Source organism: Nerophis ophidion, linkage group LG12 (genome assembly GCF_033978795.1).
Source record: "Nerophis ophidion isolate RoL-2023_Sa linkage group LG12, RoL_Noph_v1.0, whole genome shotgun sequence".
Taxonomy (NCBI): Eukaryota; Metazoa; Chordata; class Actinopteri; order Syngnathiformes; family Syngnathidae; genus Nerophis; species Nerophis ophidion.
The window spans coordinates 63,411,454-63,435,329 of record NC_084622.1 but is presented as its reverse complement, the minus strand read 5'-3'; the positions used below and the strand labels follow the sequence as shown (position 1 = coordinate 63,435,329).

Genomic DNA, 23,876 nt, shown 5'->3' with positions numbered 1-23,876 from the left:
AAAAAAAAAAAACGCAGGTAAATTGGAATAAAAATTAGCATAAAAACAAGTTAATTGGCTGTGATGTGCATTTTGACCTATCAAGAAGCCTGAAAAAGCAACCGCAGCTAACTTAGTCACGCGTTTCATTGCCTCTGCTCATCAGTTTAGTGATATACTATTATATTGGATGTACAATGACATTATCTCTGAAATCTGATCACACTTACATGGAGCCCAGGAAACATCGTAAAAGTTTGTTTAATAATCACTTTTGTGTGATATAAGGCACACACATGCGCGCGTCTACTGCTGCACATAACCATCACTTGTAAGTCGGGACGTCATTACTTGCGTTCTGTTGTTAAATGAGGTTTAAAAATATCAAAGTTACACATTTTTTAACACAAACTGAAAAGCTTAGATTTACCTGTTCACACATAAATACTGTAGCTTGAGCTTTTGTTTAAATAGCCACTCAGGCCCATGTTTTCCAACAGCCCGAGAAAAGTCAAAATGCATAGAAAACTGACTAACTTCCATTGGTAAAGATTAAGTCCTGAATTCAGAGGGTGATTCAAATCAGCCTAAATATTGTAATCACTTGTTCCTTATCCCATCTCTGGCATTTCCTGAAAGGTAGATGACAATCTGCCCATATTTATTTTAGAACTATCTTAGTGGAATACAGTGACCACTTTTGTTTGTCATCGACTGTCTTTGTCTGTGGGTGGGGGCGGTTGGCTAGCATACACACAAACATAATGTACCCTCCACCCCAGCAGACAATGGTGTGGAACACCACAGAGGTCACCACAGTGTATATGTTTCCTTTACTTTTTATTCATAGCTGTATGTAGAAGTGGCTGGTTGCATCAGATCTGCTCTTTTAATGTCTTTAATGTCCTTTGTGTTCTTTGCATTTTGAGGTTTCCCTCTTACACACATGTAAGAGAAATGTGTGCTATAGCTATTAGTTGTTTTTTCCCTTGGCCTCAGTCTGGACCCGCTCTACAAGAGCCCAGGCTTCGACCAATTTTTTTTTCCTCCCCCCAAGTGTTTACCTGTTTCTCCCCTTTTTTGTAAGGGTCGCCGGAAGTTGGCAGACCCGTCAGCGATCCTGTTCTGTCTCCCTGTAATGTTTGTCTGCTCTTGAATGGGATTGTGCTGAAAATTGTAATTTCCCGTAAGGGATTAATAAAGTGATTCTGAATCTGTAATAGAAAGGTTTTAAGATCTAATCAGTTGTTCCTAATAACATTTTGGACATTTCCTGAGAGTTTCATAAAATCGGGCTATGAGTAGGTAGCTAACTAACTAACTAACTCCGTAACAGGCAGACAAACCAATGATTGTGTAACATCAGGGTGGAGGTAAATATGCGTTTGTGTGGACCCGGCTGAAGATTATGTCGAGGCAGTGCTTTGTTGAACATTTCCTTGACTGTCATACGATTGTAAAAAAACACAGAATATAAAAATATTTAGAGTGCAAAATGTGTGTTTGCAGATCCTCCAGTGGCTGATGGTCCATGCAGACACCATCCAGGCACTGTTGCGATGTCCAGAGCTCAGCATCGGAGCTCTACAGGAACTTTCCCTGCTTTCTGGTATCATTAGTAAGACTGCTCTTCCAGGTAGAAAGACGCCCTAAAGAAACAAATGATGAGAGAGGTCAAATGTTTTGATGACGTTTCTCTACGTTTGTCTCAGGTGCTTTGGAGATGGGCGGCGAGGTCAACGGTGCGGCTCTGATGGAGTTTCAAGGCCACATCAGCAGATTCCAGGTTGGTTAGATTGATGTTAATCTGAACATCTTTACTTCCTTACTAGTATAAACGTGGTTATATAATGTTACTTTTTATGGTTTTAAGCGTCTATGCCTGCTGTTGCTCGGCCGCCTAGCAGGCAGCGAGTATGAGAGGTTGATGAAACAGACGGAGATGACCTCAGCCGCTGATTCACAAGAACGACGAGAGGAGATGGAGGTGGCCAAGCAACAAGTAGGAAGATATTTTAAGCCTTTTTGTGTGTAGCCTGTGTCCGTAGTCATGTTGCACTGACAGTGTTTGCTGGGACTTCAGGTGTGTGCCAACATTTTGGAGTACTGCCAAATCCTGCTGCTGCAGAGTTCTGCTCAGGCCCAGTTCAGTATTTGCCTCTTCAGCCCCATTGGCAGCGAGCCAGACAGCAGGGATGGAGGTCGCACAGGTCAGGAACTCCTTAGAATGAAGTACAAATGCACATTCCTGTTAAATTGGGAAGATGTTTATTATTTATTTGTAATTAATTTTTTTTATATTGGTTTGTGTTTCATTTGTTTTTCTCTTCGCCTTGTGTACTTAGCAGCAACTCAAAAAAAATAATCTGTCCTCAGATCTCACCTCCACCTTGCCCAACATGGCGTATTCACGAACTCCCAGTCTGGGCCTGGTCGTCTACCTGCTGAAGAACAGCAGCGCCGACTTCTTCCGCTTCCACCAGAGTCATAGGCAGAGTCTCAGCAAGCTGCAAAGTCTAGACCAGCTGCCACCGGAGGAGCTCAAGGAGGTAATGATGGACCTGATACGCGTTTTTGAGGGTGTCCTGATCCGATACAGATATCAGTCCGAGATCAGCAAGTATGAAATAAGTATAGTTACACATTACTTTCAGGTACACAGTCACGAACACATCATTCTACTTACTTCATGAGGGACGGCGTGGCGCAGTGGAAGAGCGCAACCCGAGGGTCCCTGGTTCAATCCCCACCTAGTACCAATCTCGTTACGTCCGTTGTGTCCTGAGCAAGACACTTCACCCTTGCTCCTGATGGGTGCTGGTTAGCGCCTTGCATGGCAGCTCCCTCCATCAGTGTGTGAATGTGTGTGTGAATGGGTAAATGTGGAAGTAGTGTCAAAGCACTTTGAGTACCTTGAAGGTAGAAAAGCGCTATACAAGTAGAACCCATTTACCATTTATGACTTTAATGTAATTAATTATTTTGGGCACTAGGTGTCGCCAAAACACTTTCAACAGGCTTTGAACAGGGCTCGTCACATAAGGGACAAAACATTCTATTTATTTATTTTCCCGTTTCTCTACTTTATGTATTTTTCGGATAATAAGTCAGTTTTTTCATAGTTTGACTGGGGGTACGACTTATACTCTGGAGCGCCTTATGTGTGAATTTATTAACACATTACCGAAAAATATTAATAATATTGCAACTTTTCTGGATGTCATTGGAATGATGGATAAAGCATAGGCTTCAGTGACAACCGAAACCATCCTGTCCGGATTCAGAAGAATGGAATAATTGGAACTGCAACTGACGATGACTGACGTAAGCGACGTACCGATAGAAGAGGAAGCGGCGCATTGTCTACCTTTGGAGTTGGCAGAGTTGTTTAGAAGCGACACCGAGGAAGAATATTTCATGGGATTTAGCGATTAGGTGTGACAGATTGTTTGGTAAAGGTATAGCATGTTCTATATGTTATAGTTATTTGAATGACTCTTACCATATGTTACGTTAACATAGCAGGCACCTTCTCAGTTGGTTATTTATGCCTCATATAACGTACACTTATTCAGCCTGTTGTTCACTATTTATTTTAAATTGCCTTTCAAATGTCTATTCTTGGTGTTGGATTTTATCAAATAAATTTACCCCAAAAATGCGACTTATACCCTAGTGCAACTTATATATGTTTTTTTCCTTCTTTATTATGCATTTTCGGCCGGTGCGACTTATACTCCGAAATATACGGTACACATCTGTCATATTGTTAGTGTATTTTATACCTTCCAATGTTGTCTTGAGTAGTTTCACTTGACAAAACCTTTTCTAAAATAATAAATATATGTACTTTTGTGCTGTAAAGTTAGTGTTTTTCATACTTACTCTTTTTCTGTTACGCATATCAGTTGATCAAACATTTTTATTAACATTCCACACTACAAAAAAAAAGGATATACTATTATACTCTGAGTCCTACTGATATCGTGTCAAATTAATATAGTTATCGGTCAACACTCAAGGCTACAATACCAGTATCGAAAGGGAAAAAGTTGTATCGGGACACCCTGGCACGTTACATTTCTGTATTCATGCTGTCTAAGATGCCGTCTAAGCATTGGTCTCTGTAGTTGTGCCAAGGTCTGGTGTCAGGAGCAGGAGGGGTCGAGAAAATCTCCTCAGTCCAAAGGAGCGTGTTGGCCAAGAGAAGATTGATCCAACTAATCAACAACAGAGCCAAATTGCTCGCACTGTGCTCATGTATCCTTTTATATTCATATGAATATACTTTAGTACGAACAGTAAAGGCCAAAAGTTAAGACACAGCTTCTCATTCAATGTCTTTTCTTTATTGTCATGACTATTTACAATGTAGATTGTCACTGAAGGCATCAAAACTATGAATGAACAAATGTGGAGTTATGTACTTAACACAAAAAGGTGAAATAACTGATAGCATGTTTTATGTTATAGTTTCTTCAAAATAGCCTCCCTTTGCTCTGATTACTGCTTTGCACACTCTTGGCATTCTCTCGATGAGCTTCAAGAGGTAGTCACCTGAAATGGTTTTCGTTTCACAGGTGTGCTTGAAGCTAATCGAGAGATTACAAGAAGCAAACTATCTCCATACACAGTGTGGAGCCGCTCTAAGTAGTCCTAAAAATCCTCCTGTGCCAAATAAACACAGTTTTTAAGTTTTAGTTTCACTGGAAGACTGGAGCACGAGGCTAAATATGTTACACACTGATGAAGGCATGCTAACAGCTAACCGAGCTTGAAACATCAGTGAGTTAGTGTTTACTTAAGTCTAAGAAGTGTAGAAGGAACTACAATACAATAGAAAATAAGCATTTTTTTGTTTTGCTTTGATTACCCCTGTGCACGTTCTTGGCATTCTCTCGATGAGCTTCAGACACAACTGTGACACGAAAACCATTTCAGGCATACTTGCCAACCTTGAGACCTCCAATTTCGGAGGGTGGGGGGGGGTTAAGAGGGGAGGAGTTTATTTACAGCTATCCATCCATCCATTTTCAAACGCTTATTTCCTTTGGGTTCGCGGGGGGCTCTGGTGCCTATCTCAGCTACAATCGGGCAGAAGGCGGGGTACACCCTGGACAAGTCGCCACCTCATTGCAGTATGTGTAGAAATCTTTATAATTGAATCACTTTTTTATTTTTCAACAAGTTTTTAGTTATTTTCATATTTTTTTTTTCCCAAATAGTTCAAGAAAGACTACTACAAATGAGCAATATTTTGCACTGTTATAGAATAGAATAGAAAGTACTTTATTGATCCCTGGGGGAAATTCAGCTGTTGTTATATAATTTAATAAATCAGAAACTGATGACAATAGTGCTGTATTTTACTTCATCTTTTTTTTTTCAACCAAAAATGCTTTCCTCTGATTATGGGGTACTTGAATTAAAAAAAATGTTCACAGGGGGTACATCACTGAAAAAAGGTTGAGAACCACTGCTCTAAAAGCCATAGATGTTATTGTCACATATGCATGTACAGTAGATGGCAGTATTGTCCTGTTTAAGAGTGTCACAACATTGCCGTTTACGGCAGACAAACTGCTTTAAGGTAGACGAAAACGTGACTGCTGTGGTTGTGTGTTGTTGCCGTGCTGGGAGGACGTTAAGATAGATAGATAGATAGATAGTACTTTATTGATTCCTTCAGGAGAGTTCCTTCAGGAAAATTAAAATTCCAGCAGCAGTGTACAGAGTTTAGATCAATTAAAATAAATAAATAAATAAATAAATTAATGAGACAGCCTAACAATAAACCCACATAAGAAACCAAGAACTCGCCCTCGATCATTCTAATTAGTGTATTTTATACAATTAATACATCATTGGGCAGCCACTTTGTTTATATTGTGGGAAAGCGGACCTGAAAACAGGCTGTCGACACGTCACTCAGGTCGGCGGCCTCCAGCTCCGCCTGAATTTTGGGAGAAAATTTGTCCCTGGAGGTTTTTGGGAGAGGCGCTGAATTTCGGTAGTCTCCCGGAATATCCGGGAGGGTTGGCAAGTATGATTTCGAGAGAATGCCAGGAGTGTGCAAAACAATAATCCTAGCAAATGGGGGATATTTGAAGAAAGTAGAATACAAAACATGCTTTCAGTTATTTCACCTTTTTTTGTTAAATGCATAACTCCACATGTGTTCATTCATAGTAGTGATGCCTTCAGTGACAATCTACAATGTAAATAGTCATGAAAGTAAAGAAAACACATTGAATGAGAAGGCGTTTCCAAACTTTTGGCCTGTACTGTACACTTAGCAATATTGTCAGAGCTCATAATATAACGCAATAATTCATTTATTTTATTATTGTCCAATACGGGGTGAAAATGACCCTAAACCTAAATGTCTAAATATGTGTGAATCCCTGACCTCCTGTTATCATTAGACATCATCGAGACTTGTCTGTTTGTGTTGTGGCGCCACCTGGAGTACTACCTGCTGCACTGCACCCCCACCGACCCAAAGGACTCCCCGCTGCCTGGAGCCAGTTTGTATCGATCCCGCCTTGCAGACGGTGAGGGGTTAATTTAAACTCTCCCCACCCCACATAACTGTGTGTGCTGGTATCTCCTGAAACGCAATGTGTTAAAACCTTCTGTCACCTGTTCTGTTGTCCCTCCCACATGGCGGTGTCCTTGTTCAACCCCATAAATTCACATTTTTCTTCCAGACTCTCTAAGTGGCCTTCAGGGAAGAGCTGGCAGAAGTTCCAACTCGCGTGTCACAAAGCAAGATTTAGAAGTGGTGAGGAACGGGACCACATCAACGTGATACACGTCATGTCAACATCACTCACGGTTCCTTTTTTTGTGTGCGTTTGAGCAGCTGAAGAGCGACATGGCCGCCGGTTTTGGAGAAGCTCTGCAGAAGAAGCTCTTGGAGGTGGAAGGCTTGTACAGCCAAGTGCACTCTCGCTACACCTTCATCCAGGCTCTGGTGCGCAGGATCCGAGGCCTCCTGAGACAACCCAAAAGCTGAGACCGACAAGACTAAGGCCAGACTGAACATTATCACTATTAAGCATTTTTTTACAGGAAAATGATGGCAAACTTAACCAGTAAATATATTTCTTATGACACACCATAACATCACGATAATTAGATTCCCACAATAACATTTCTTTAGTTTACTTCTTTATCTTGCGCAAATAAATGTTTTGTATACTGTTTGTGGCACACTTTGATCACTCTAAACTCTCAGGGGACAAGAGCTGACTTTGTTGGCCTTTCATAAAAAATGTTGATGTATTTTTGCCCATAATTACTAAATGCCACATGATTTGTTTTCATGTTAATTTTTTAAATGTCAATGTCCAATTCTTTCCCAGTAATAATAATACATTTTATTTGGTAAATCACTTTTCAGAGTATACTCAAAGACGCTTTACAAGATAGTATGATACAATGGCCGGTATTAGACAATATCCCAAAGGACATTAAAAAAAAACATTATGGGTTTATTATTTTTGCTTAAGTCTCTAAATCAACTTTTGCCTTAAACAATAACAAAAATGCAGTTTTTTTTTAGACCATTTAAAAGGCCTTTTGATAAAATGTCACAGTTTTCCATTAGTATACATTTGCACAACCGTTTGACATAGTTAAAAAAAGCAAATATATTTGATATTTTTGTTAAGAACTGTTTATTTCAAAAATAAAAAAAATAATCCAAAACAATTTAACACTTCAAAAACTTAAGGACTTTTAATTGATTGAAACTTTTATTAGTATATTGCACAGTTCAGTACATATTCCGTACAATTGACCACTAAAAAGCAACACCCAAATAAGTTTTTCAACTTGCTTAATTAAGTCCACGTTAATCAATTCATGGACTTTTACGTCCTGTTAAACTTTGGAAATATTTACTGGGGGGGTTTTATTTACGTTGACTTTTTCTAATTAAGTAGATAGAAGATTTGAGCCAAAGTGTAGAGAGTTTATTAGGTTGCACTAACACGCCGCACTAGTAGGACATAAATAAAAGGCTACAGACCTAATGTAGCAATTGAGAGCGCATATAATTATAAAGTATAGATTGGGGGCATAGCTACGTTGTCCCCCATTCTGTAGTTGTTGATCTCTCTCTGGGAGAAAAAACCCCACAGATTTCGGCCATTTTGCAAGTTAAGCATGTATTCTATGAATAAAAGTAGAATGATCTTTTTTACTCAGCGACTAATCACATGAGCTGCCGGGAGCAAAGGGCGTGGTCATCCCTTCTCTGACAAAGCCGTTTCTGCGCATGCGCGTTGTGACCCCAGCACCCGATTCACTTGGGCGACTACCGGCAACTCCATTCAGTGAAAGGAGCCGAAGTTTTCTATCGCCACAGCAAACGACCAAGAAAAGACGCCAAGACGTAGAACGTTATCCACATAAATAATATTTAATGTAGTTTACACTTTAAAGACCGTAAAGTGCGTTGGCGAGGAAAAACAAATGTTGGCTGTACATTCAAAAGCTAATTGTGCTCTTTTTGTTTGATTCCAATTGAATACTGAGGAGGGGCCGGAGGACACAGTCCAGCCCCTCCAATGAATGTCTCCCTGCAGACAATGCGGATTGAAAAAAAAACCTTTTGGGGGAACAAACATTTGTGCTACTTTCAACAGCTCATGCTCATCATCTATAAATTACTTTAAATAATACAATTACTTACAGCATTAATAATACAAAAATCACATTTACATTTCTTGCACCAGCTTGTTAGGATTGTGTCCGTGCACCAAAACAAGAAAGACCTTTTAGTCCTTCCTGATGGCGATCATCACAGCTGCTGCTTTTGTCACCAACCCACACCCATATGCTGGTCTTCATCAGTTACTGTGCTGACCGCCATAAAAAACAAGCTTTTCTTCCTGCCACTCACACTCACGCATACAAAAGTGTGGGTCGCCTTACATTCGGGTCTGTACAGTATTAGACATACTTGGGCTCCAATAAGTTGAAAGAAAGTTAATTCCAGCAACTGTAGGATCCAGTGATTGTTTTGAGTACACTTAATTCGATTTTTTAATATCCATTGAATATGTTTGGACACATCTCCTCATTTAAGTGTGCCCAAACTTTGGATTGCTATTGTTGAGAGTGAGAGAAGACAGCTGTGGAATAAGAAAAGAGAATACTGTAAATAAAAGTGATGAAACCTTTAGAAATACTGTACACATGTTGACTGTACAAGTAGTTAGAGGGTGCAGGCTGAAGAGGGCTCTGTCCGGTAATCCTCCGTTAAAAAAAAAAAAGCATAAAAAGAAGCTCATCCAGCACTTTGTGGTCCAGCGAGAGTCCTCTTCCGGTGTCCCTTACGAGCTGTCCGAGGACACTTCCTGTGTGTCTGCCACGCTGACGCCGCCACCACCGTCGTTGGCACTCGGGCGCTTGGGCACCTCCCCCGTCACGGCCACCCGGATCACCTTCAGCCAACGCTGCTTCAGCTCCTCGCTTTCGGCGGCGAAGTTGTGCACCGACTTGGACTGGCTGAGGCGGAAGCTGGCCTGGGGGTCCGCCGGTCGGCTGCTGTCCTCCACGGAGTAGCCCAGCAGAGGGATGGAGCTCTGCGCCTTCACGTCCTGCAAACATCACCCACTTAGAGGAGACAATTGGGGCCTTTTTCTCCCAATTTATGCCCTCCTGACACGATTATCTTATGAAAGTGATTCTGGTGGTGTACGCTGGCTCCATCTAGTCCAGGGGTCACCAACACGGTGCCCGCGGGCACCAGGTAGCGCGTAAGGTCCAGATGAGTCGCCCGCTGGCCTGTTCCAAAAATAGCTCAAATAGCAGCACTTACCAGTGAACTGCCTCTATTTTTTAAATTTTATTTATTTACTAGCAAGCTGGTCTCCCTTTGCTCGACATTTTTAATTCTAAGAGAGACAAAACTCAAATAGAATTTTAAAATCCAAGAAAATATTTGAAAGACTTGGTCTTCACTTCTTTAAATAAATTCATTAATTTTTTTACTTTGCTTCTTATAACTTTCAGAAAGACAAATTCAGAGAAAAAATACAACCTTGAAAATGATTTTAGGATTTTTAAACACATATACTTTTTTACCTTTTAAATTCCTTCCTCTTCTTTCCTGACAATTTAAATCAATGTTCAAGTATTTTTTTTAAATTATTGCAAAGAATAATAAATACATTTTGATTTAATTCTTCATTTTAGTTTCTGTTTTTTGGACGAAGAATATTTATGAAATATTTCCTCAAATTTATGATTACAATTAAAAAAAAATATTGTAGCAAATCTAGAACATCTGTAGAATCAAATTTAAATCTTATTTCAAAGGCTTTTGAATTTCTTTTAAAATTTTTGTTCTGGAAAATCTTGAAAAAATAATGATTTATCTTTGTTAGAAATAACAATTTGTTATATATTCTAACAAAGTGCAGATTGTGTCGTCAAAATTCTTTTTTGGAAAAAAAGGGAATAAAACAAATTAATAAAAATAAGTGTAAAATTAATCTATATATATATATATATAAATATATATATATATATATATATATATATATATATATATATATATATGTATTTTGTTTAACAATAAGTGTAAAACAAAATATACTATGTACAACTATAACTATATACATTCATACATCTATATATACACATGTAAATATATATACACACACATTTATATATATATATATATATATGTACACATTTATACGTATGTATATATATACATACATATATATACACACACATCTATATGTATAAATATATATATATAAATGTATACATACATACACACATCTATATATATATACTCACGCATCTATATATATATATACATATATACACACATCTATATATACATACATATATATACACACATCTAGATGTATAAATATATATGTATACATATACACACAAACATACATACATGGGTATATATACATATACACACACAATTATACTGTGTATATATATATATATATATATATATATATATAAACTTATATATATATATATATATATATATATATATATATATATATATATATATATATATATATATATATATATATATATATATATATATATATATATATATATATATATATATAAACAAAGTTTCCACCATATTGTAGTCTGACTCCTCATTGTTTCCTATGTTATATATATATATATATATATATATATATATATATATATATATATATATATATATATATATATATATATATATATATATATATACACACACTCATTGGTTTCTATGTTCATAAATCTTGTACTATCAATTGCTGACACTGATTGATAGTTTTTGACTCAAAACTTCATGGATCATTTCTGAATTTGCCTCTAGTGAGTTGATTATGAGAACATAATATCTTAAAATATATTAATGTATTAAAAGCATTAAATTTTTTAATGTATTGAAAATTCAAAATAAATTATTAGAAATATATATTATTTAAATAAAAAATATTATATATATCATATATTATATTGTATATTATAATTGCATTATTTATTTTAAAATATATATTATTTTTAGTATTAAAAATATTTTTACAACAACAAAAATGTAAAATACTCAATTATAAAGTATAACATTTCAGTAATGTTTTTAAGAGAAAAAAATCAATTTTGCAAAATAAAAAAAGTAAAAATATTACAAAAATATTCATTTGAAAATGTAAACAAAACCACAAAAATAACTAACACGACGCTGCAGTCACAGGAAGTCTGTGAGGGAAATCGAGAATAAACGAGAAACTCCCACGTAAGTATTAATCCCACCACGCTAGTATCAATCAATACCCACCTTGGTATCGGGGCTATCTATATTTGGATGGTATTATACGCTCCACCCCCTCATTTTGTCGCACTTTTATTATTTTTAATTTTTTTTTTTTTTTTTTACTTTTTATTCGACCCTTTTTACTGTATTGCTTTTGCACTATCTTGTTTATGTCATTCATTGTTTGTTTTTGTTTTGTTTTTTGCTCTATGCTTTTTAACCTGAATCAGAGTAGTTTTTATTGCCATTGTTTGAGAACGGATTCACAAACTAGGAATTTTTCTTGGTGCAATCGTGCAACATTGAAGACAAATAAGACAGAATAGGTAATAAGATGAGCTGTAAGTGAGCTATCACATCTTGTTCTTGTGTCTGATGGCACTTTGGTTCAATTTAAAAAATGTTGTAAATGTGCTATGTAAATAAAATTGCCTTGCCTTTAGATCATGTTTGTTCACGCAAGATTTCGGGCATAGAGGACGAGAGACTGGCTCCGTGGTAACACATCACACACATTAACGTTAAAACTGCTCAATTCCCGAGTGTTTTATCTTTATGTTACGGGTTTAAAACAGACAAAACCATCTCTTAGGATTGGGAGAATATTTATGCGTGTACCAGCCTTTAGAGTTTAGAGCAGGGGTGCCCACACTATTTCTGCAGGCGAGCTACTTTTCAATTGACCAACTCGAGGGGATCTACCTCATTTATATATATCATTTATATTTATTTATTTATGAAAGACATTTTTGTAAACAAGTTAAATGTGTTTAATGATAATACAAGCATGTGTAACACATATAGATGTCTTTCTTTCACAAAGACAAGAATATAAGTTGGTGTATTACCTGATTCTGATGACTTGCATTGATTGGAATCAGACAGTAATGATGATAACGCCCACATTTTCAAATGGAGGAGAAAAAAAGTTGTCCTTTCTGTACAATACCACATGAAAGTGGTTGGTTTTTGGCATCTAATTCATCCAGCTTCCATACACTTTACAAGAAAAACATTGGCGGCAAATTCCGTAGCTTGCTTGATTGACATTCACGGCACCCGAGGGTCTTGTGAGATGACGCTGGCTGCTGCCAGTTCATTATTATGAAAAAATGACAGAGAGGAAGGCGAGAAACACTTTTTATTTCAACAGACTTTTGCGCCGTCCCTTCCGTCAAAACTCTAAAGGCTGACTGCACATTTCCTATCTTCACAATAAAAGCCCTGCTTCATGCTGCCTGCGCTAACAAAATAAGAGTCTCGGAAAGCTGGCGTGCACAAGTGATGTGCACGCCAGCTTTTTGAGGGATCGCTTGTGCACGCCAGTTTTCCGAGACTCTGTATTTAGTTAGCGCAGGCAGCATGAAGCAGGGCTTTTATTGTGAAGATAGGAAATGTGCAGTCGGCCTTTAGAGTTTTGACGGAAGGTACGGCGCGAGAGTCTGTTGAAATAAAAAGTGTTTCTCGCCTTCCTCTCGGTCATATTTTCATAATAATGATCTTGCAGCAGCCAGCGTCATCTCACAAGACCCTCCGGTACCGTGAATGTCATTTAAGTGACGTCTTGGTGAAGATTGATGATCACTCATTTTTAGATCTATTTTTTTTAAAAGCCTGGCTGGAGATCGACTGACACACCCCCCGCGGTCGACTGGTAGCTCGCGATCGACGTAATGGGCACCCCTGGCTTAGACTGTATTCTTGTGGACGGTGTTTACCTGAGGAGCTCCGTAGAGGTAGAGCACCAAACATTCCTTCTCAGGGATGACACACCACACCTTCTGCCACGGTTTGTTCTTCTCACAATACTGCAGGAAGCCACACATGATGCTGCTGCCGCTGAACTGAGCCGCCTCGATCTGCAACACAATTATTCCTATCAATCATTATACTTTAACCGTCTTTAAAGTAACCATCATATAGCAATATCGGTGTTATACTCCGCACGTATGCTGTGTAAACTGTACCTCACCGCAAAGCAAGAGTGAAACAACATTGGGGTTAAAAAAAAGTCTCAGCTAACCTCCAGGATTCCTTTCTTCTTGCCCTCAGCGATGGTTTCTCCGGTCAAGATGGAGAAACAATCCCTGCACACTTTGTTGACTTTGTTGCCATCGTACTCCAGCGGCACTTTGTTGTCGGAACATTTCCAGCAGACCACCTAGAGGAAAAAAAGCACGTGTGAGGAAGAATAGCAAAATACAACACCAGGTTTTGTTGTTTACAGGACAAAGAATACCTTTTCACCAATTGAATACACAAACTGGTGGATTTAAAATGAAAACACTGTAAAATGCATGCCAGGCCACTAGGTGGCAATATACAAACCCCGTTTCCATCTGAGTTGGAAATTGTGTTAGATGTAAATATAAACAAAATACAATGATTTGCAAATCCTTTTCAACCCATATTCAGTTGAATGCACTACAAAGACAAGATATTTCATGTTCAAACTCATAAACTTTATTTTTTTTTATAAATAACAATTAACTTAGAATTTCATGGCTGCAACACGTGCCAAAGTAGTCGGGAAAGGGCATGTTCACCATTGTGTTACATCACATTTTCTTTTAACACTCAATAAATATTCACCAATTATTTATTTATTTATGCTTATTGTGATTACTTTTGGAGTATATTGTGAACAGGAAGTGAACAAAAGTTTTAGCGACTGTTATGTAAAAGAAAAGGGGTAGGATTAAATAAGCTCTGCTTCTTCCTACTCCTTTTCGAACATGTTGAAAAGAGAAACTGGAAATTGTGATGTATCATGTTGTATGCATGCATGTTCGAAATAAAATCAAACTCAACTCAACGTTTGGGAAGTGAGAAAACTAATTGTTGAAGCTTTGAAAGTGGAATTATTTCTCATTCTTGCTTGATGTACAGTTTAAGTTGTTCAAAAGTCCAAGGTCTTGTTGTCTTATTTTAGGCTTCATAGTAAAAGAGTGCGGGTACTAGACTGGCTTTCCTGTAGTCCAGACCTGTCTCCCATTGAGAATGTGTGGCGCATTATGAAGCCTAAAATACCACAACGGAGACCCCAGACTGTTGAACAACTTAAGCTGTACATAAAACAAGAATGGGAAAGAATTCCACTTGAAAAGCTTCAAAAATGTCTCTCCTCAGTTCCCAAAGGTTTATTGAGTGTTGTTAAAAGAAAAGGTGATGTAACACAATGGTGAACATGCCCTTTCCCAACTACTTTGGCACATGTTGCAGCTAATTTAATTATTATTTGCAAAAAAAATTAAGTTTATGAGTTTGAACATCAAATATCTTGTCTTTGTAGTGCATTCAACTGAATATGGGTTGAAAAGGATTTGCAAATCATTGTATTCTGTTTATATTTACATCTAACACAATTTCCCAACTCTAAAAGAAACGGAGTTTGTATAATACCACCACCTTATAAGCACAAATGTTATTTGCTCTCAATGTGTTATTGTCTTTAGCTTTGCTCTCAATGTGTTATTGTCTTTAGCATTGTGGATGCACCTGGCTGCTTCTAAAATGCCCATAAAAAGTGGCACATGTCTGCCACAGGTACATTGATGACAACATGAATGAGCAGTAAAGGGAAAAGCTGTAGACTCAAAAACCTTATTTAAATATGGCCGTCTGCACCAGTTACTAATAACAATTGCAATGGAGGTAGCTCACACGCAACAAGACCAGGAATAGTACTATATTGATTGCACACGCTGTTTAGCACGTGGTGTTTATGTAACAGAGTTCAAATACACCTTTGTTATTTATTATATATTTTTGGTGAATTTTATCTTCAAATAGTCCTCTTTTCTGCTCGCCTGTGAGAGGGCGGGTTGATATCTTTTTGTCCCTACCATGAATTAATTAACTTGGACCCCGACTTAATTAAACAAGTTGAAAAACTTATTGGGGTGTTACCATTTAGTGGTCAATTGTACGGAATATGTACTGTACTGTGCAATATACTAATAAACGTTTCAATCAATTAATCAATCAATCTTCCTGAGCTCCTGTAGTCCTCCAGGATTGTGTAGCCACTCCCTTCTCACCTCACAGAAAAAGTTTCACACGGCTGAGGACGTCAGCCAAAGAAAGACGGGATACCGACATTGTCTGATTGTCGCCCGCAGGTTGGAAGGAAAATAAATAAAACGGAGAACAGCGGAAAACGTCTCATCATTGTGCCGACACAAGTCAGTTACATTTGGATCTTAGGAATTCAGGCCCTAAGTCAGGGGTCACCAATGTGGTGCCCGCGGGCACCAGGTCGCCCGTAAGGACCAGATGAATCGCCCACTGGCCTGTTCTAAAAATAGCTCAAATAGCAGCACTTACCAGTGAGCTGCCTCTATTTTTTTTTTTTTTTAATTTATTTACTAGCAAGCTGGTCTTGCTTTGCTAGACATTTTTAATTCTAAGAGAGACAAAACTCAAATAGAATTTAAAAATCCAAGAAAATATTTTAAAGACTTGGTCTTCACTTGTTTAAATAAATTCATTTTTTTTTACTTTGCTTCTTATAATTTTCAGTAAGACAAATGTAGAGAAAAAAATACCACCTTAAAAATGATTTTAGGATTTTTAAACACATATACCTTTTTACCTTTTAAATTCCTTCCTCTTCTTTCCTGACAATTTAAATCAATGTTCAAGTATTTTTTTTTTTTATTGTAAGGAATAATAAATACATTTTATTTAAATTCTTCATTTTAGCTTCTGTTTTTTCGATGAAGAATATTTGTGAAATATTTCTTCAAACTTGTGATTAAACTTCAAAAATATTATTTTGGCAAATCTAGAAAATCTGTAGAATCAAATCTAAATCTTATTTCAAATTATTCTGAATTTCTTTTTAAATTTTTGTTCTGGAAAATCTAGAAGAAATAATGATTTGTCTTTGTTAGAAATATAATTTGGTCCAATTTGTTATATATTCTAACAAAGTGAAGATTGGATTTTAACCTATTTAAAACATGTCATCAAAATTCTAAAATTAATCTTAATTAGAAAAAATTACAAATGATGCTCCATAAATAATTTTTTTTATTTTTTTCAAAAAGAATCAAATTAACTTTTTTTTTATATTCATTTTTTTCGGTTGAATTTGGAATTTTAAAGAGTCGAAATTGAAGATAAACTATGTTTCAAAATTGTATTTTCATTTTTTTCGTGTTTTCTTCTCTTTTAAATCGTTCAATTAAGTGTTTTATTCAGCATTTATTCTCTACAAAAAGCCTTCTGTAAAAGGAAATAAAATGTACGACGGAAAGACAGACAGAAATACCCATTTTTTAACATATATATATATATATATAGATATATATATCTATGTATATATATATATGTATATATATATATATATTAAAGGTAAATTGAGCAAATTGGCTATTTCTGGCAATTTATTTAAGTGTGTATCAAACTGGTAGCCCTTCGCATTATTCAGTACCCAGGAAGTAGCTCTTGCTTTCAAAAAGGCTGGTGACCCCTGCCCTAAGTAATGCAGTAAATACAAATGTAGTAACAATTACTAATTAAGAGTAAAAAAAAAAAAATCCCGCTGTACATCGTTCATGTGTTTTGCGTGATTTTTTTTCTGTTATTAACAATTTTTCTTTGAAAAAGGTTCATTAGGTGTATTATTTCACTTTGTATTAATGTTCTGTCTCCCTGTAATGTTTGTCTGATCATGAATGGGATTGTGCTGAAAATTTAAATTTCTGCTAGGGCAGGGGTGTCCAAACTTTATCCACTGAGGGCCGCACACTGAAAAATCAAAGCAAGTGGGGGCCATTTTGATATTTTTTTATTTAAAAAAACAATATATGTATAAAAAATATACATTTCGACCTCCACTCTTGGTCAAAAAAACATTAAAAATGTGTCATTATTCAGTATTATTTTTTTATTATTATTCAAGTTTTAAATCTGTAGATCAACATTAGGCCTATCTGTCAATATAATGATTTTAAAGATTTAACTTGTATGATCTTTTTGTCACACAAAAAAACAGTTTTTTTATGGAAAAAAATCACAAAATATGCAATATTTTCACCCAATAATTTTTTTCAAGTGGAATATTTGAGATTATGTAATAATTGGAGCATTAAAAAGGTCAATAACTCATAAGACCGTTGATTTTAATTCATTATTATTTTTGGAGCAATGACACTAAAAAACAAATCACACTAAAATGATTGGGGATCCAAAAGCATCCTACTCATTAAAGTGTTAAAAAATAAATTATACATTTTTTTTTACTGTTTACTTTTAACACAATAATCTCGAGATCAACTTCAGATCCATCCATCAATCATTAGTTTTATTGATGTTTATGTTTTTTATTTGTTCATTTTAGGGCCTTTAAAAAACAGCTCAGTTTTTTATATGGCAAACACAAAATATGCAACATTTTCCCCCAAAAATATGTCAAAGTGGAAAATTTTACGTGACGTAATTGGAGCCTTAAATAGGTCAATAATTCATAATGACATTGATTTTGATTCATTATTATTTTAAAAAAAAAAGAAACAGCCTGCATGGCAACTTTGTGTTATTAGAGTAAACATTGCAACATTTTCTTGTTACATTTCACCAGTTTGCTCTTTTATATCACTTTTTACATTTTAAAAATGTGTCAATCCTATTTTTAAAATATACCGTGGGGCCGTTAAAAAATGACCTGCGGGCCACAAATGGCCCCCGGGCCGCACTTTGGACACCCCTGCCCTAGGGGATTAATAAAGTATTTCTGATTCTGATTCTGAACTATAAAATACTTATCGTAAAGAAAAGCGTAAAAAGCAATTAAATCCGTGAGTGGCGGCGGCGTCAGGCATTCAGGTATGTGATGCCCTCGGGCCTTCAAAGGGGCGGGGCCAATGCACTCACGTAGCCGCAAGCTCTGCAGTGATGTCTCCGCCGCGTGAGGGCGTTGAAGGATTCTTTACATTTCATGCACATCGTCACTTCGTTGTCACGGATCCAACGAGGAGCGCGTTTCCCGAGCTCAGCATTCTTTAAAGACACAAGAAAACATAATGTTGCCTCTGGGGAGAGTAGAGGCGCTCTTAAAACAATCCATACTCACCGACACCTCTTCCGCGTCCCTCGACGCGTTCTTGAAGGAGTCGTTCTTCAGCTGGAAGATCTCGATGGTCTCCCGGAAAGCCTGCAGGAACCCACAATAAGGCGAGTTGAGTCGACATAAAAGCCTTGTTTCAGTGATGATGTCACCGCCGTACCTTGATCCAGCCCACCTTGTCCTGCTCGGAGCTGCAAGGCAAAAATAAAGCGTGAACTTCCTGCAACACCAAACTGGAGCAAAGTGGCAGTTAGCCGCGCTCATTACTTTTCTATTTAAAGGCCTACTGAAAGCCACTACTAGCGACCACGCAGTCTGATAGTTTATATATCAATGATGAAATATTAACATTGCAACACATGCCAATACGGCCGCTTTAGTTTACTAAATTGCAATTTTAAATTTCCCGCGAGTTCCTTGTTGAAAACGTCGCGGAATGATGCGTGACCACACGGAATGTCAGGAAATATTAGCGCTGCACCACTAGCAGCTAAAAGTCGTCTGCTTTAATCGCATAATTACACAGTATTCTGGACTTCTGTGTTGCTGAATCTTTTGCAATTTGTTCATTTAATAATGGAGACGTCAAAGAAGAATGCTGTTGGTGGAAAGCGGTGGATTGCAGCTGCCTTTAGCACCGAGACCCAGCCGGTTTTTCTTCGTTTGTGTGAAGCAGAGCGGTCAAGCGAACATGTTTTCTCTACGTCAACCAGCATGTTTTTGGATAGGAAAATCGTGATATATATATCTTGCCGGAGACATCATTGGATTATTTGTCCTCTTGCAGCAGTTGTCAAAAAAGGCAGCTGTGAGCTTGGCTCCTCGGGTTCTCTCTGAGACATTGCGTGTTCACCGCAGCCATCCGACCTCGAGGTATGTCTTTACAATCTCACTAAAACACTAGTAACACAATAAGCAGATACGGGATCTTCGAGAATTATCCTAGTAAATGTGTCTAATTAAATCTGAAACGCTCACACTGCCGCCGCCCGGAGCTGTCGCTTTTTTTCCCTTGTCCTTCACTATCAATATCCTAACTCATGAATCTTTCATCCTCGCTCAAATTAATGGGGGAATTGTCGCTTTCTTGGTCCGAATTGCTCTTACTGCTGGTGGCTCACATTATAAACAATGTAAATATGTGAGGAGCCCTACAACCCGTGATGTCACGCGCACATTGTCTGCTACTTCCGGTACAGGCAAGGCTTTTTTATTAGCGACCAAAAGTTGCAAACTTTATCATCGATGTTCTCTACTAAATCCTTTCAGCAAAAACATGGCAATATGGCGAAATGATCAAGTATGACACATAGAATGGACCTGCTATCCCCGTTTAAATAAGAAAATCTCATTTCAGTAGGCCTTTAGGTCTTTATGGTGTCTAAAAATGAACAATGGCTTTTCGAATTTCGGTTGAATTTTGAATTTTAAAGCGTCGAAATTGAAGATAAACTATGTTTCACAATTTAATTTTCATTTCTTTCGTGTTTTCTCCTCTTTTAAACCGTTCAATTAAGTTTTTTTTTTTCATCATTTGTTTTCTATAAAAAAACTTCCGTAAAAGGAAAAAAAATGTACGACGGAATGACAGACAGAAATACCCATTTTTTAAATATATATAGATTTATTTATTAAAGGTAAATTGAGCAAATTGGCTATTTCTGGCAATTTATTTAAGTGTGTATCAAACTGGTAGCCCTTCGCATTAATCAGTACCCAAGAAGTAGCTCTTGGTTTCCAAAAGGTTGCTGACCCTTGCTATAGCCCAGGGGCGCTCACACTTTTTCTGCAGGTGAGCTACTTTTCAATTAACCAAGTCGAGGAGATCTACCTCATTCCTATTTATAATTTATATTTATTTATTTATGAAAGAGACATTTTTGTAAACCAGTTAATGGTGTTTAATGATAATACAAGCATGTTTAACACATATAGATTAATTTATTTCATGAAGACAAGAATATAAGTTGGTGTATTACCTGATTCTGATGACTTGCATTGATTGGAATTAGACAGTGGTGCTGATAACGTCCGCATTTTCAAATGGAGGAGAAAAAAAGTCCTCCTTTCTGTCCAATACCACATGAAAGTGGTTGGATTTGGCATCTCATTTGTCCAACTTGCATACTCGTTTTTAAACACTTTGTTATGAGAGTAGCATATGTGTGTGGCCCTTTAATGTCTGGCAGCAGGTGAGTGACGTCAGTGAGTGTGCGGGTGGGCAAGCAAGTGAGAAAGCGGTCGCTGAGGGCGGGGGAGAAATACATTGGCATCAAACTCCGTAGCTTGCTAGCTTGTGCACGCTAGCTTTCTGAGACTCTTATTTTGTTAGCACAGGCAGGATGAAACAGGTCTTTTATGGTGAAGACAGGAACTGTGCAGTCGCTCTTTAGAGTTTTGACAGTAGGTACGGAGTCTCTAGAAATAAAATGTGTTTCTCTGCGTCCGCCCTGTTAGTGATTTTTTTCTTAAATATGAGCTCGCATCAGCCAGCGTCATCTCACAAGATCCTCGGGTGCCGAGAATGTCAAACAAACTGACGAAAGTGAAGTCTTGGTATGATTGATGATTGCTCATTTTTATGTACATTTTTTAATGCCTGGCTTGAGATCGACTGACACACCCTCCGATATCGACCAGTCCATCGCGATCGACGTAATGCCCACCCCTGTTCTAGCCCAACATGTTTAGCTTTTGAAAATGATTTCACTGAAATATAAGAAAAGACCAACCTTTTGTTTTTATTGGATGACTTCCAGATGTTAACTGGCTGTCCAGCTTTCCACAAGACTGCTTGTATAGAAGCGCTTATATTCGAGATTTTCAATGTGAGTCGATATGAACAGACATAATTGTTTGCTGATATACTTAATATTGGACCAGGACACGCTTGTCAACCATTGTCATCATTTTACATGAGAAAGTATTTATAAATCCACCACCGAGGTCATTGGGTGTTGCGTTGGATAAATTGAATATTTGACTTCTCCTGTGACCATTTAGGATGCTGGTTGGCATGGCAGCAACTTTGGGATACCCGACCTCAACCAATCAGGAATCATTGGCCAGCGATTATCAGTAATTGAGACACAAAGAAGGGGTAACTAACATCTTAAGTGGGTTTCAAACAAATCAACCATAGTATCAATAACTCTTTCAACGCAGCAACCTGACAATCATATGCGATCCATTTCTGAATGAGTGACACTTCTGTATATTCTGAAAAATACCTGGCTTGTAGCTCAAGTGTCCGCTCCTTCCCTGAAACCTGGAATGTGTGCGGGTAATCCTCATTGCTAGTTTCCAGGACTTTCATGCCGTCGATGCCGATCCGCGTCCTGACCGTGTACTTGTTGCCACCGAGGCTGAATTTGGGAACGCAGTACAACAGCATGTTGTTGAACTGGCAGGGAAAGAAAACATGTCAACAATTATTAGGGAACACAACATTGCAGAGAGACTTCCAGCTGTGTAGGAACAGAGCAAGAAAATTCTGCAGCAATGACCTGCTTGGATCAGTTTGATGTGACAGAACTTAAAGGGGAACATTATCAGCAGACCTATGCAAGCGTCAATATATACCTTGATGTTGCAGAAAAAAGACCATGTATTTTTTTAATCGATTTCTAAACTCTAAATGGTTGACTTTTGGCAAATTAAACGCCTTTCTGTTTATCGGTCTTTTAGCGATGATGTCAGAACGTAACACACCTGCCATAATCATTTTCACATTACAAACACCGGGTCTCAGCTCTGTTATTTTCCGTTTTTTCGACTATTTTTTTTAACCTTGGAGACATCATGCCTGGTCGGTGTGTTGTCGGAGGGTGTAACAACACTAACAGGGAAGGATTCAAGTTGCACCACTGGCAAGAAATCTGCCGCCAGACCCCCATTGAATATACCAGAGTGTCTTCACATTTTACCGGCGATGTTAGGACAGACATGGCACAGAGATGTATGGATAACCTGCAGATGCATTTGCAACCATTAAGTCAACGAAATCACAAAGGTGAGTTTTCTTGATGTTGTTGACTTATGTGCTAATCAGACATATTTGGTCACGGCATGACTGCCAGCTAATCGATGCTAACATGTTACGCTAATCGATGCTAACATGCTATTTACGCTAGCTGTATGTACATTTTAAACTAAATACTCACATTTAATGCGAAACAAACACTTACCAATCGACGGATTTAAGTTGCTCCAGTGTCACAAGATGCGAAAGTCCTGATCGTTTGGTCCTCACATTTTACCGGCGATGCTAATAAGGCAGCCATGCTATGGGCCACTTCATTAGGTACACCCACGCTATGGCCGAATAGCGTCAATAGCTATTCGCTCAATAGCTTCAATTTCGTTTTTGCTATCTGCCTCCATACTCCAACCATCTGTTTCAATACATGCGTAATCTGTTGAATCGCTTAAGCCGCTGAAATCCGAGTCTGAATCCGAGCTAATGTCGCTATATCTTGCTGTGGTAACCGCCATGTTGTTTGTATTGGCAGCACTGTGTGACGTCACAGGGAAATGGACAGTGGTTTCGAAGATAGCGAAAATAAGGCACTTTAAAGCTTTATTGAGGGATATTCCGGGACCGGTAAAATTTTGAAAAAAAGTTCAGAAAATACAACAAGCCACTGGGAACTGATTTTTATTGATTTTAACCCTTTTAAAATTGTGATAATGTTCCCCTTTAAGAGCTTCGACCTCAACCCTACCAAATACCTTAAGGATGAATAGATCACAAAGTTTCAGCCTGAATGGATGCATATTCAAACAGATACGCTCTAAAATAAGGAAAAGTTGGTCAACTCCAGATTTTCTCACATTTTACTTTCTGTAAGCGTTTTAGGGGCCACATACCTACAATGTTGGATACTCGTGCTAAAACTGATAAAGTATCAATTTCTATTGTTCGTGCATTTTGGCGTGAAGGTTTTGGATGTCTACTTATTAATGTATCAAAGCCCCCTTCCACTGTCTCCACTCCGTTCTCCATGTTGCAGTTTTTAGCGCTTCCGT

General features: G+C 37.6%; 2 protein-coding genes across 14 annotated transcripts in view; one reads left to right on the top strand and one right to left on the bottom strand.

Moving 5' to 3' along the window:
- nup205 (nucleoporin 205) overlaps positions 1–9,243 on the top strand; it is a 28,795-nt gene extending 19,552 nt beyond the window's left edge. For both annotated transcript variants that reach the window (XM_061917955.1, XM_061917954.1), the window contains exons 34-42: positions 1,489–1,615; positions 1,692–1,765; positions 1,853–1,981; positions 2,063–2,189; positions 2,356–2,528; positions 4,110–4,239; positions 6,405–6,533; positions 6,690–6,763; positions 6,845–9,243. In XM_061917955.1, the coding sequence (XP_061773939.1) occupies positions 1,489–1,615; positions 1,692–1,765; positions 1,853–1,981; positions 2,063–2,189; positions 2,356–2,528; positions 4,110–4,239; positions 6,405–6,533; positions 6,690–6,763; positions 6,845–6,997 (1,116 nt within the window). In that variant the 3' untranslated portion in view covers positions 6,998–9,243. The remainder of the gene's footprint in view (positions 1–1,488; positions 1,616–1,691; positions 1,766–1,852; positions 1,982–2,062; positions 2,190–2,355; positions 2,529–4,109; positions 4,240–6,404; positions 6,534–6,689; positions 6,764–6,844) is intronic.
- fgd4a (FYVE, RhoGEF and PH domain containing 4a) overlaps positions 8,385–23,876 on the bottom strand; it is a 195,781-nt gene continuing 180,289 nt past the window's right edge. For all 12 annotated transcript variants that reach the window (XM_061917956.1, XM_061917957.1, XM_061917962.1 and 9 more), the window contains 7 exons: positions 22,079–22,251; positions 19,009–19,039; positions 18,855–18,935; positions 18,656–18,781; positions 13,800–13,937; positions 13,495–13,635; positions 8,385–9,590 (listed from right to left, as the gene is read on the bottom strand). In XM_061917956.1, coding sequence (XP_061773940.1) covers positions 9,324–9,590; positions 13,495–13,635; positions 13,800–13,937; positions 18,656–18,781; positions 18,855–18,935; positions 19,009–19,039; positions 22,079–22,251 — 957 coding nt within the window. In that variant the 3' untranslated portion in view covers positions 8,385–9,323. The remainder of the gene's footprint in view (positions 9,591–13,494; positions 13,636–13,799; positions 13,938–18,655; positions 18,782–18,854; positions 18,936–19,008; positions 19,040–22,078; positions 22,252–23,876) is intronic.